The following is a 14,483-nucleotide window of genomic DNA, read 5'->3' as shown; positions in this document are numbered from 1 at the left end:
CACTGCTATTTTGCCTATCAAGAACATTAACACTGCAAGGCTGAATTGGCAGTATTTTAACTTGCTTGCTTTGTTTTATTTATGCAATAATTTAATCATAAAATGCCCATAAAAGATCATAGTGGAGTTTTTTTTTTTTTTTTTTTTTTTTTAACAAAATGCAGGCATCATCTATTTTTTAAATTAGAATATTAGTGCTCTCTGGAAGTTAATGTTTATTATTTGCAGAAAGAAAAGAAGTGATTATTCACTAAACAATGATTTGTGTTAAAACTACCACATTCTAGAAAGAAACCAAACAAAGACTTGGTTTGATCTTCAAGCCTCCATCCCTTTCTTCAACTCACTCTTCCAGTCTGAAAGTCTCTCTCTTGTATTGCATGTTTGCTCTGAAGAGCCTGCATTATTTAAATGTAATAAAAGTAAACAGACACCATATGGCTTAAGGGCACATTATATGCACCATAACAACTTTAGCTTAATGAAGCCGTTTTGGTGTACAGATCATGCCCCTTCAGTCGCACTGCCCAATTCCCTTCCATTTATGAGTTAAAACACTTTATTTACACAGCCCTAACCGCATCTCCCCTGGCTATGACTCACATAGACACCTACAGACTTTTTAAAAATGATCTCACAGTTTTTAACTTCAATTGTTGCACAATATGTTTAATTTAGAAGTTACCATCTGCTGTTAGTTGCCAGCTAGAGCATGCAATAGTCTCGTGTGTGATTTAAGTTGAATTAATAAAACCGGAGATCATTTCGGTGATTAAAAACACACAGTGCTGTAAACAATTCATGGAGGTTGTGTGAATCACAACCAGGGAGTTTCATCCTCTCACACATATTTTTTCATGGTGACCCAAAAGAAGAGGAAAACTCATCTTTACAAAGGAAAAATAAAAGCTCCTTCTTAGCCTAAGCTCTCCTCTGCTTAATATCCACTATTGTCCTGAATACCTAGCTTTGTAAAAAAACAAATTAAACTTAACAAAAGAAGCCTTTCCTCTTCCTGAAGACAGCACATTTCCTCTAGTAGATCTGTTTGCACTTGGGAAATATGCAGATTCCACTAGAAGTTCATTTATTGAAGGAAATTGCAGAATATTTCCGTTATTTTCCTGAACGCTAATTGCTGGTCTTTTGAGAAACATCTCCATTTTGGAAAGTTGCACCTACTTCTACTCATTCCTTGACTAATTTTGCCAATGTTTAGGGTACAATCATTCTCTTTTGCTAATGTCCATCACTTTTGGGTTGCAGAAACCTTCTCTTCCCTATGAAGACAATCAAGATCTTCAAGGTACCGTGGCTAAAATGTTCTCTGCAATGGTGCTGATATTCTTTAGGCTCTGATTTACAGTAAATAGTTTGTAATATTATTTTAAATTTTATATGGGGCCATAATTCATACATTTGCTTAACAAAAATACATTCGATAATGATGACCTTTGTTTAAAAAAAAAAAAAAAAAAAAAAGAAAGCAAAACAGTGTCTTCAGCCCATCCAAAGAAAGAACATTCTTATTTCTAAATGTATTATGGAAAAAAAGCTCATACAGTCTTTATATGAGTCTAGAGGGCCCTCATAAAATAAAAGAGTATTACATAATATAAAGAGAATTACAGGATTCATTAGATTTGAATATAGTTAATTAAAATTTATTTATCTTGTAGGAAAACTAAAATGTCAGTAATGGTTATGACTAACATAATCATTTCATTATATAAATACCTTCTTAAACATAATCGACTGTAAAATGACAAATTACATACCGTATATACTCGAGTATAAGCCGAGTTTTTCAGCCCATTTTTTGGGCTGAAAAACCCCAACTCGGCTTATACTCGAGTCAGAGTCTGTATTATGGCAATTTGCATTGCCATAATACAGACTGGGGGGAGAGGGGGGCTGGCAGAGCTGTACTTACCTTTCCTGCAGCTCCTGTCAGCTCTCTCCTCTTCCACGCCGTCCGTTCAGCACCTCGGTCAGCTCCCAGTGTAAATCTCGCGAGAGCTGCGGCTCTCGCGAGATTTACACTGGGAGCTGACAGAAGAGCAGAACGGACGGCGCGGAGGAGGAGAGAGCTGACAGGAGCTGCAGGAAAGGTAAGTACAGCTCTGCCAGCCCCCCTCTCCCCCCCACTGAACTGCCACTGGACCACCAGGGAAGGAGAGCCCCCCTCCCTGCCATATATCAAGCAGGGAGGGGGGACGAAAAAAAAAGAAGAAATAAAATAATAATAAAAAAATTAATAATAAAAAAAAAGGGGTATAAGGACCACTATGGGAGGGGGGGGGGGTATAAGGACCACTATGGGAGGGGGGGGGTATAAGGACCACTATGGGAGGGAGGGGGTGGGTTAAGGACCACTATGGGAGGGAGGGGGGTATAAGGACCGCTATGGGAGGGAGGGGGGTATAAGGACCACTATGGGAGGGGGGGGGGGGTAAGGACCACTATGGGAGGGAGGGGGGGGATAAGGACCACTATGGGAGGGAGGGGGGGGGGATAAGGACCACTATGGGAGGGAGGGGGGTATAAGGACCACTATGGGAGGGAGGGGGGGATAAGGACCACTATGGGAGGGAGGGAGGGGGGATAAGGACCACTATTGGAGGGAGGGGGGTATAAGGACCACTATGGGAGGGAGGGGGGGTATAAGGACCACTATGGGAGGGAGGGGGGGTATAAGGACCACTATGGGAGGGGGTGGGATAAGGACCACTATGGGAGGGAGGGGGGGTATAAGGACCATTATGGGAGGGAGGGGGGGGGGGTATATGGACCACTATGGGAGGGATGGGGGGGGATAAGGAACACTATGGGAGGGAGAAGGGGGATAAGGACCACTATGAGAGGGAGGGGGTGGGATAAGGACCACTATGGGAGGGGAGGGGGAAGTAAGGACCACTAGGGGAGGGGAGGGTAAGGACCACTAGGGGAGGGGTGAGTCAGGACCACTGGGGGGGGGAGTGAAGGAACAAGGGGGTGGGGAGGTAAGGACCACTGAGGGAGGAGGAGGGGAAGTCAGGACATATGGGGGGGGAGGGGGCGGCAAAATTTTTTTTGCCTACGGCGGCAAATATCCTTGCACCGGCCCTGCACACACTGCATTCACACACTGCATTCATGCACACACACACTGCATTCATGCACACACACACTGCACTCATACACACACGCTGCACTCATACACACACGCTGCACTCATACACACACGCTGCACTCATACACACACACATACGCACACACTGCATTCATTATACACACACTGTAAATAAATATTCAATTAATATATTTTTTTTAGGATCTAATTTTATTTAGAAATTTACCAGTAGCTGCTGCATTTCCCACCCTAGTCTTATACTCGAGTCAATAAGTTTTCCCAGTTTTTTGGGATAAAATTAGGGGCCTCGGCTTATATTCGGGTCGGCTTATACTCGAGTATATACGGTATTATTCCTTAAGGTTAATTAAATCCTTGATATTTAGAATATAAAGAATGACACACATTAAATCTGAAAAAATTTCAAAATATTAATTACTTACATGATGCACGATTTGGATAATTGTTGGGATAATTTAAAGAACTAAATGTGTTGTTAGGTTCCCATAGTTCAAAAGGTCCTCCACAATCAGCTGAGGAAAAAAAAAATATTGGTTGATTGATGTTTTTTAGGATATATACCTGCTACTGGCAAGTGAATATTTTGCCCTGAAGAGTAGAAATTCATCCCTGTGGCATGCACTCTCAAGGCTTGTGGTGGCAAGTACATTTTAAAAACTCGTAATTTTTAATGACTGGTCACACAGTTCTGTGGCAGTTGTGCTGGTGACATAATTGACAAACATGAAATTACACTAATATAGTACATAGTCCCAATCCAACTATAAAAATGGTAATTTACCCAATGGATGCCATCGCCTATATTCACCTTTAAGATAAATTTTATAGAATATAAAATATGTATAAAACACGAGAAATGACACAACAGCCAGTGGAAGAAAGTAAATAAATAAATAAATACAATCCTACACTGGGGTTGGTAAGGGTTGCAGGGTATACTGGCATAACCCATGGGGTTTAATATAGAAAAGAGAAAGGCTGACAGAAGGGATTACAAACAGGTCCTCCCAATCATCAGTCTCAATACCCCTGAATAGAATTGTTCATAGTAGTGGCTAGGAATTGCCGGTGTGGAACATACATACAAAATATGAAAAATAATAAATTTTTATTAGTCCCTTCTAGGGAAGAAGAACACGATAAAGTAAAAAAATAAAATAAAATAACCAGTGTATATACAGTGTTGACAGTGTATATACAGTGAACAAAAAGTGACAGAGTAGGGATCCTCTATCGAAAGGTGACCTAACAATATACCTTGTTATCAAGAGATAGATTGCAACAATGTTTCAGACGCTAAACGTAGCTATTAATATGTATCTAGGGAAAGACAGTGGTGTCACCCTAATAAAGTTGCAAAGTAGCAGAGTCGCTAGAGAGGGGTGGAAACAAAAACCTCCCCTCACAAGGTGTACTAAAACGATAGAATGTAGTAATTGAAAAAAATATGATTTAGACCGGCACCCTAAGGCTGGCCCCAGATAATAGAACTGATTAGCATAAATTCCCCCTTTGTAAAATAGCAGACAGTGGACCCCTAATATAGATAGCCCACTGGCTGTAAATAGAGGGTAGAGCTTAAACTCCCATGCTGTGGGACTAGAGTGACGAGAGCCTGCAAAAAAATCGTTGGCTCCTAATGTTCCGTCACTTAAAGTATATAGCTCAGAACGTAACAAACGGACCAAAATCCTAATATAGAGTCAAAGTCTTAAAAATAGAACGATGGATAACTACCCATCAGAGAACCAAAACAAATACTCAAAGAACTGGTCTATTCACGAGCTAAACTGAAAAGAAGTCCCTGCTTACTATAGATATAAACTCCGGTAGGCAGTCTGGGTGCTACGTTAGCAAAGTGAGGCAAGTGCTGGCTAAACCCAAAATTCTATATTTAGAGGCATAGAATACCCTACTGCTACTGCTAACGTCTGTTAAACAAAGCTCAGACCCAATGGTCCCGGTGCTGGCTAGTGCTGGCTAAACACAGATTCCTAGCGTTTAGAGGAAAAAAGCTTTCATAATGCTAATATTTTCTAGAGAGATCCCTAATTGAATCTCGGACCAAGTGGTCCCGGTATTTGCTCAACGCGCGTTTCGGCGCTCAACCTTGCGCCTTTGTCAAGAGCTTACCGGAATGAGTAAGCCCGCCGTATTTTTAAAGGACATAAGCCCGCCCATCAGACTACCGACGTCATCATCACACTCGAGCGGCATTGGTCGGTGGGCGGGGAATGAATGTTTGAGTGTTTGAATTACCGACCAATGCCGCTCGAGTGTGATGATGACGTCGGTAGTCTGATGGGCGGGCTTATGTCCTTTAAAAATACGGCGGGCTTACCGGAGTTTATATCTATAGTAAGCAGGGACTTCTTTTCAGTTTAGCTCGTGAATAGACCAGTTCTTTGAGTATTTATTTTGGTTCTCTGATGGGTAGTTATCCATCGTTCTATTTTTAAGACTTTGACTCTATATTAGGATTTTGGTCCGTTTGTTACGTTCTGAGCTATATACTTTAAGTGACGGAACATTAGGAGCCAACGATTTTTTTGCAGGCTCTCGTCACTCTAGTCCCACAGCATGGGAGTTTAAGCTCTACCCTCTATTTACAGCCAGTGGGCTATCTATATTAGGGGTCCACTGTCTGCTATTTTACAAAGGGGGAATTTATGCTAATCAGTTCTATTATCTGGGGCCAGCCTTAGGGTGCCGGTCTAAATCATATTTTTTTCAATTACTACATTCTATCGTTTTAGTACACCTTGTGAGGGGAGGTTTTTGTTTCCACCCCTCTATAGCGACTCTGCTACTTTGCAACTTTATTAGGGTGACACCACTGTCTTTCCCTAGATACATATTAATAGCTACGTTTAGCGTCTGAAACATTGTTGCAATCTATCTCTTGATAACAAGGTATATTGTTAGGTCACCTTTCGATAGAGGATCCCTACTCTGTCACTTTTTGTTCACTGTATATACACTGTCAACACTGTATATACACTGGTTATTTTATTTTATTTTTTACTTTATCGTGTTCTTCTTCCCTAGAAGGGACTAATAAAAATTTATTATTTTTCATATTTTGTATGTATGTTCCACACCGGCAATTCCTAGCCACTACTATGAACAATTCTATTCAGGGGTATTGAGACTGATGATTGGGAGGACCTGTTTGTAATCCCTTCTGTCAGCCTTTCTCTTTTCTATATGTATAAAACACATATGCCTGACTTCCAGTTTCACCTCCATCTTAGCTGGCTGCATTTCGACTCAGCTCCAACAGCAGAACCACCATCCGACTAATTCCAGTGCAATCATCACTATTACCCACCAACAAACAAGCATGCAGGCCCATCAAATAGCTAAGGCCGCAGTAACATCATCCCAATACAGGTTTCACATTCTACTCATCTAATGAGAGTCTTCAAAATAAGGATATATTCCTATGTTTTGCTACTGAGCTCCTTAAGACTCCAATGTGAACAGGTCTGTTTGTATTTATGTATCTAATGGTTACCAACTATTCACATATCTGCAACTTCACTAATACCCATCACAGATTCATGCTTTTTTGAAACCTAATTTAAATACTTTTGTTGACTTTGTTTTATTTTAAATTATATATAATTATATATATCCCACTAAAGCATGCTTCTGGTGGGTAACTGATACCCTTTAACCTGCTCATGACAAATGCACAGACTGACTACAATCCAGATATAATACCTTTATTAATAAATAAAATGCATTGGGGAGATAAAGCCCTCTGAGGTGGGTGTGGCGGGTGTGAGTGAGAGATAAGACCAGGGTGTCGCCGAAGTGGAAGAAGGCGAGAAAAAGATTCGGCCTAAGAATGTATACACCCTAGTACTCCTCGTTTCCACACTCCTGGATGTCCAACACTCACCGGGTCAGGGTAACATAACCATATGACAGAGGGTCAAGGGGCATGGGGGGATAGGTAGACCAAATATCAGCTGATCACAGGTCCAAGTGGGGCCTAAGCCTATAGTTCGACACCACAGACCAAAAAAAAACGAATAAATAAAAAAAAAAAAACCCAAAATAATAATAATAATAATAATAATAATAATAATAATATATAATATATTGGTATGGCAGCATGGTCACTGGTTAATGACCCCACCCAAAGCTGTCCACAGGCCCCAAAGTTAATTTTCCTAAAGTGTGCTTCAATTAAGTAAGCTACTACCAGAGACATTCAAATTGAGATAAGGGGGATGTGATGCCATAAGTGCTAGGAGGTTGCATAATGTGCGGGTACTCACGTACAAGTGCTTAAACCTCTCTAATAATTATATTGAGGAGATGTTAATATGTCAACAATTCTGAAGTTCCTAAAAGGGCTGGAACACCTAGACGTAAATTATGTAAAGTCATCAAGGGAGGGAGCTCCCGGAGGACGTGAGGCACTAAGCCTCTAACCCCACGGCACAACAATGTAGTGCCAAGCCATTGTACTGGCATTATCTGTTCTTGTATATACTTTATTTTTTGTTATTCATGTTGTTTTTGGGCCTAGCCTAATGCTCTATGTTTCTTATAATGTTATATTCAGAGGAGTGGGGTTGGTGGGTGACCCAATGCTGCCTATAACACAGACAAAACGTATTCCACTAAAGAGAAATCATAAACAGTATTCCGCTGACCCTGAGGGGATGACATTAAGAGTACTGAGGGATCCACAGCTCGATTTGTTTAGGATGGGAGAGCTTTGGCCCTCACAATAATGACACACTTTACACTATCCACCAAATTTCAACCCAGACAACCACTGTGAAGATGTACGGGGACTTAATGTCCCAGTGAAAAGACATCTTCTCAACTGAGAAACCAAAACCTTAGGTGCAGACATACTGTGCTTACAAGAAACTCACTTTAGACACAATGACCACCCCCAAAATACTTGCCACTGACTTCCCACTTTCATTTTTTGCTACCTCTCCCACCAAGTACAGAGGAGCATCCATTTTATTAAGCAGAAACATTTCAACCATGTTTTTGATTCAAAATTGGACACAACTCTTTCCCAACTCTTTCCATAGCTGCAGACATCACCCTCTGAAACGGCAATGCAAGGCCATTGTAAAACTCCTCCACACTTATCACCTCCATGACGCATGGGGGATCACACATCCCACAGAGAAGCCTCTATTCCACAGTCCATAACTCATACTCAAAGATGGATAGGTTCCTCCTTTCAGGATCCAACATAAATCAACTTGTCTCGTGCAACATACAACAAATCACATGGTCCGATCATGTACCAGTGACTTTAGAATTAAAAAATATGTATGACTTTAAACATTGCAGCCCGTGGAAGATTAACGATTCCTTGCTGTGGTACTGAGACTTTGTAACGACACTATCCAATGACCTCAAGGCCTATTTTGATTCTAATGACACAGGGGAGGTGACAAACCTGACAGTGTGGCTAACCCAGAAGGCGGTAGTGAGGGGTTTACTGATCCGAAGCTCAGAGCTTGGCAACAAGAACTTCACAATTTTATCAGACAAAACCAGAACAGCCCATCTCCCGGAGTGAGGGGCCGCATTACACAAGTAACCAGACTCATACACCAGCAAGCAATTGAACAGCTAGGCACATACATGCAGAAACTCAAAATTACCTATTACTTACAGGGTAATAAGGCGAGTAAGCTATTGGCGAGCAGTCTAAAAATGAGACATCCAAATCAGAAGATCTCCTACCTAATGGACCAAAAGGGTACAAAAGACAATGCCTAAAAGAATCAGTAACATCTTTGCCAAATATTATTCTAATCTGTACAACTTACAAGATGACACACTAACTAGCCAACCAACAGATATGGGTATTAATGACTACTTAGACGGGTTAAGGTTACCAAGGTTCACACAACACCAGCAGGAAGACCTCATCAAACCGATAGAAGACCAAGAACTACTAGCCATTATTAAATCCCTCCAAGCGGGGAAGTGCCCTGGACTGGACGGCTTAGATAATTTATTTTATAAAAAATTCAGCTCAACTTTGATGCTGTACCTGGTTAAAAATTTAAATGACATAGTTCTCAATGGAATACTCCCCAAGAAAATACTACTAGCCCACACTGTAACACTGCCAAAACCGAATAAACCTCAGAACTCTCCACAGAATTTTCGCTCCATCTCGCTCTTAAATACTGACACGAAAATATTCGCTAAACTATACGCAAATAGACTGGGGACCATACTGCCAAATATTGTACACAACGATCAGGTGGGCTTTGTAAAGAGTAGACAGGGGTTGGACAAAGGAAGAAAGGTCATCAACCTCCTGCATATATGGCAGATACAAACTCAGGGGGGACTGTTTGTCTCTCTCGATGCTGAAAAAGCCTTTGACTTGCTGCATTGGGGGATCTTGAAGACAGTGCTGTCTAGATTTGGAATCCTGGGGGGATTTGTGTCAGTGATATAGGCATGGTACAGTTCACCCTCAGCACAGGTACTTAATTCAGGGTTTCTGTCCCCTCTCCCTCCTGCTATACGTATTGGCATTAGAGTCCTTAGTAATCAAAATCCGGAAAAACATCTCCATTCATGGCATTCAAGTGAGAGAGAGTATAAGGCCAACCTGTTTGCAGATGATGTACTGCTAACACTCACACAGTCACAGGTCTCTCTGCCAAACCTTCTAGAGGAAATACAATTATATGGGGAACGGTCCTATTACAAATTAAATGTCACAAAAACACAGGCAATGGCGGTGGGAGCAGTGGACCAGTTGAAAGCCCCTTTCCCGTTGGACTGGAGAGAGGATTATCTCACTATCCTGGGACTGCGAATACCTAAGGATCCGATGGGTCTCTGAGACCTTAACTATGGGAAATTATTGAATGAGATTGAGGATACCCTGAGGAGATGGGGTGACAAGTACCTGTCATGGGTTGGAAGGCTTGCGGCAGTGAAGATGGTGTTGCTACCAAAATTCCACAATCTAATTAGAACACGACAGATCTATGTACCCAACACATATTTGTGAAAGCTCCAACAAACTATCACTAAATTTGTCTGGGACAACTGCAAGATCAAGGTAGCAACAGAAGTACTGAGTAGGTCCCTAGAAAACAGGGGTCTGGGGCTGCCAGATGTGCGGTCATATTATAGAGCAGCCCTCCTAGCCACTGCCCTATACTCACATACAGCAAACAACATACTGCATTGGGTGGAGATGGAGTCAGTGTGGTCGTGCCCTAAGGGCCTCAAATATGTTTTCTGGTTTCTGCATAAGTTACGCCCTAGACTACCAGACATGCCTAACACTACAGAGTTACTCTTAATAACATGGGATACATCAAAACCGCAAATAGGATATAAGAAAACCTGGACATTGGCAACACCCATCTATAGCCACCACATAGCCAACATCAAACTAGACTACCGACCATGGATAAGGGGAGGGTGTACACTGGTCGGACATCTTTACCACCACGGTGCCCTAATGCAGTTCCCAGACCTACAGAGGAAATACGGTCTACAAAATCATGCACTGTTTTCCTATTTACAGCTGAAAGCAATCTTGGTGCATACGGCCGAACTTAACCTCCCAGAACCGACGGAACGCATGGAAAGACTATGTGAATCCATGGTTATACCCCAAAAAACACTCTTGTTTATGTATGCACTATTAAACAATCCAGTACTAACCCTGACAGCCAAATTCATAGAGGCATGGCAAACGTAATTGTAATTGTTCATCCGTCTTTCAGAATGTACTAATGGCAAAGATTCGGACACAAACTTGTTTGTCCGAAGAAAAAAAAAATGCCCAAGTCTATTAATTACTGCTCCGTTCTTTCATTTTGTTTTTAATAGTACATCCACACCTAAATATCTCGCTAGAATTATTGCAGTTGTTGATGTTGAAACTTTCTTCTAACACTTTTTCTTTTAGAAATTCCACTAACTTCATCCTCTTTTAAGTGATTTCCAATTCCTTTGTATAATTGGATTTGTGTGAAAAGATGAAAATATTTGTTTGTTTGCTGCACAGCTAAATGCTTTGGAATTGAGTTGTGGGTAATTTCACATCAAAGCAAAATGCCATTAACCACTAATAGTCAGATTAAAGCACACACATAATCTATTTATAACAATGTGCCATTCTTTTCCATTTTCATAATACAACAATGCATCACTATTATATATGCATAATAATGGATATTCTTATATATTTTCTTATCATCAAATTAGCTTTACCTGCCCATAGAATCTTAATGCTGTAGTTTATCTGTATAGATCGTGCCAGGCATTTTCCATTTATAAGCATCCTTTCGGCTATATTTCTTTCCTCTTCTTATATTTCCATATTTGTTCCCTGATTAGATTCACAGCATTTACCATAAGACTCTGCCCTTAAATAAATCACAATCTTCCACCATCTTTCCTGTTTTCCCAGTGTATTTTCTGCCCACCCTACATTTTCCCCTCCCATGTCCCACTTTTCCTCCTTTTTCCGTTCCCTGTGCTTCAAATATTTCATCCCATATACCAAAGTACCGCCTGCCAAGTGTATTGCATTTTTAATCCGTTCTACCTTTGCTATGTTACAGGGATAACCATTTGAAATGAGATAGAAGAACACTGTCGATGTTTAATTTGCAGGCATACGCTGCAATATTCGTTTGGCGCTCAGATCATGGTTCTATCATTTCATGCATTTTTGTTTACATAACAGTTTAAAAAAAAAAAAAGCAAAAACAAGGAGTGCAGGATGACTGAATATTACGTATAATGAAATGTTTTATAAATATATTAACATTTAATCATCTGTGTTCTCATTTTACAAGTAATTCTTGAAGATATAAATGTTAGCATCTAAAAAGACTTCACTAAACTTAAAGATAATCTTATGGATGCCTATGAGGTAAGTATACATGCATAGTGGAGAATAGCATATTTTATATAGTTCTTAAAAAACCATACTCCTTAGTGAAAACAAAGCTAAATTTATGTGAAACTGCTCTACTGATTCAATTTCTGTATACCTTCTTTAATTAAAACACATTTTCATATACACTTACTGAATTTAAATGCACTTATATCGACAAAGCCTGATTGCTACTATGCACTATTTAAATGAACATTCTTTTGGTGTAAATAAATGATAAATCCTCTAATCAATATCCCTTGGTCTTTCTTAAATAGCTGTTCAATCAATTGAAAGAATTAATGAATGCTTACTGCAAGATTACTGTACCAATGGAGACATTTTATTCTACATTTTCACCAACATTTCTTGCTAAAATTTTTATCTATGCAGCACAGAGAAGTATATTGCATAATTCAAAATTAGCTCAACAATATTAATTTTACAGCCTTTGCAGTACCGCCGTTCTAGAAATACTATAGCTCTTCTGAATACTGATGAGTTGTATTGTACTTCAGTTGAAGACAGCAATAAAAACTGAATCTAGGGTAAAATATGTACATGGAATCATTAAAATAACACAAATTCAAAGAGCATATTTTTTTCTCTCTAAAATACACCAGCCACCATAAAAAAATAATATGTTTCTTAGGAATAATCAAGTGAAAATCCATTTTATAGAATAATGTCACGATTGCCATTATCTGATTTGGGTACTATGTGTGTAAAGTCTATAGAACATATTTCACATTTTTATATTGCTATCTTGCAGGCATTAATGCATATGTGTCAGCTATTAATACTAATATTTCAAAGAGCTACAGAATAGTTTTATGTGTGGCAATTGTCATTGGAAATTAACTAACATTATCAGTTTTGTTTTACAATTTGCTTAATATATGACAGCACGATATTAATACATTAATCTGACGATAAAGACTTATCATTATAAAGATCATATATTGGAAAAGAGCACATATCTGAAAAGTGAAAATCACGCATTAAGGCAGATTTGTTTTGTGAATTTCAGAATAAACATCCCCAATTATTCCACTTTTTCTCCGAGAACTCTTGCCATCTGTCACTGATATGGCCTTTTAAAATGAAGTTCATAAAGTACAATAACACTTACCAAGTGATCGTGATCAGATGAATCATAAACAGATGCTAGTTTTTAATGAGCAAAAAAAAAAGAACAACCATTTATTTATAACGGAGGAACACGTAGCACTGAAATGCATATACTACTATACTTACTCGGAGCAGTTGTTGTAGTGGGGACAGTGGGGACATGGGTTGGTTGTGGATAAAGACTTTCATTACAGCTTCCGACTTTTAGACCAATATCATCTATTGCTATGTCACTTAATCCTCGATTCTTAATAGCATCAAAAGCAACCTAATAATTTAAATAAACACAATGTTTTAGATGTGTACACAGATACATATATATATATATATATACCTGCTGCCCATGGGTGAGGGTTGGGGGAGGGGCATTGGCTTGTGTTTTTAATCTACATATATATATATTTATATTGATGTAGTCCACAACTGTCACTGTTGTGTGGGGCAAGTGAATGAAAAGTACCATGGGATGGGCTTTGTCAGCAATAGCTGCTGGTTGCTATTTTTTTCAATCCGAGCAGAGCTGGGGTATTAATGCTATACAGCTTCAGGTTGCTCAGTAGATATGACCCTATCAGCAACATGGCGGGTGGTTGCATAAGGGAAGAGATACCTATAGTTAGATGGGGCTTATATGTATTTTATTTTGCTTCTTCTTTTTTTTTTTTTGCTCTTTATTGTGATAACTGGTTAACAAGCACTGGCCAGCCAACACGTGTAAACCATAGGACCTTCAAGAGTTATTTAACTATTTGCCTACTGGTTGCTAGTACTGCCAGCAGTCAAATAGTCCTCATTTTTACCATTCCCTTGCAAAAAAAAGCGACTTAATGATAATGCAAGTCTATAATGTTTTTGAATTTTTATCAAAGATCAAGAAGCACCATTTTATATTCCACAGGATCATTTCACGAGCTTGCAATTTTTGGTGACAGATATAACCAAAATGTTTAATACAATATTTTGTACGTGCTTACTAGTGCATACTATGCAACAGTCCTGATTCTGCCGGACAGTCCTGTTTTTGGACCCTGTACAGTCACATCAAATTTCTTTTCTCGTCTACTGACTAGAGAAAAGTAGAACAAAGAGGAATTTCTATAGAGCATTATACAATTGTGTAATGCTTTACAAGAACATTTCCACCCACAAGAGAGCAACCCAACAGTGCTCAGTATAAAGGTAGCTGTAGTGTGTTGCCCTGCTGCCGGTCTTTCTGACATTAGTATATGGCAGAATAGGAGCTATTTTGTGGCCACTAGTGTCATCTCACTGACCACATCCCTGTCCAAACCCAGGTTTCATTTT

General features: G+C 39.6%; 1 protein-coding gene across 1 annotated transcript in view; it reads right to left on the bottom strand.

The window, feature by feature from the left end:
- Window positions 1–14,483, bottom strand: part of TMPRSS15 (transmembrane serine protease 15) — a 332,837-nt gene that overhangs the window by 141,998 nt on the left and 176,356 nt on the right. The window contains exons 14-15 of the mRNA XM_063448381.1: window positions 13,305–13,446; window positions 3,556–3,645 (exon numbers count right to left, since the gene is read on the bottom strand). Of these exons, the coding sequence (XP_063304451.1) occupies window positions 3,556–3,645; window positions 13,305–13,446 (232 nt within the window). The remainder of the gene's footprint in view (window positions 1–3,555; window positions 3,646–13,304; window positions 13,447–14,483) is intronic.

This window comes from Pelobates fuscus, chromosome 1, assembly GCF_036172605.1.
Source record: "Pelobates fuscus isolate aPelFus1 chromosome 1, aPelFus1.pri, whole genome shotgun sequence".
NCBI classification, from domain to species: Eukaryota; Metazoa; Chordata; class Amphibia; order Anura; family Pelobatidae; genus Pelobates; species Pelobates fuscus.
The sequence above is the reverse complement of the archived record's forward strand: the minus strand, read 5'-3'. Positions and strand labels throughout refer to the sequence as shown.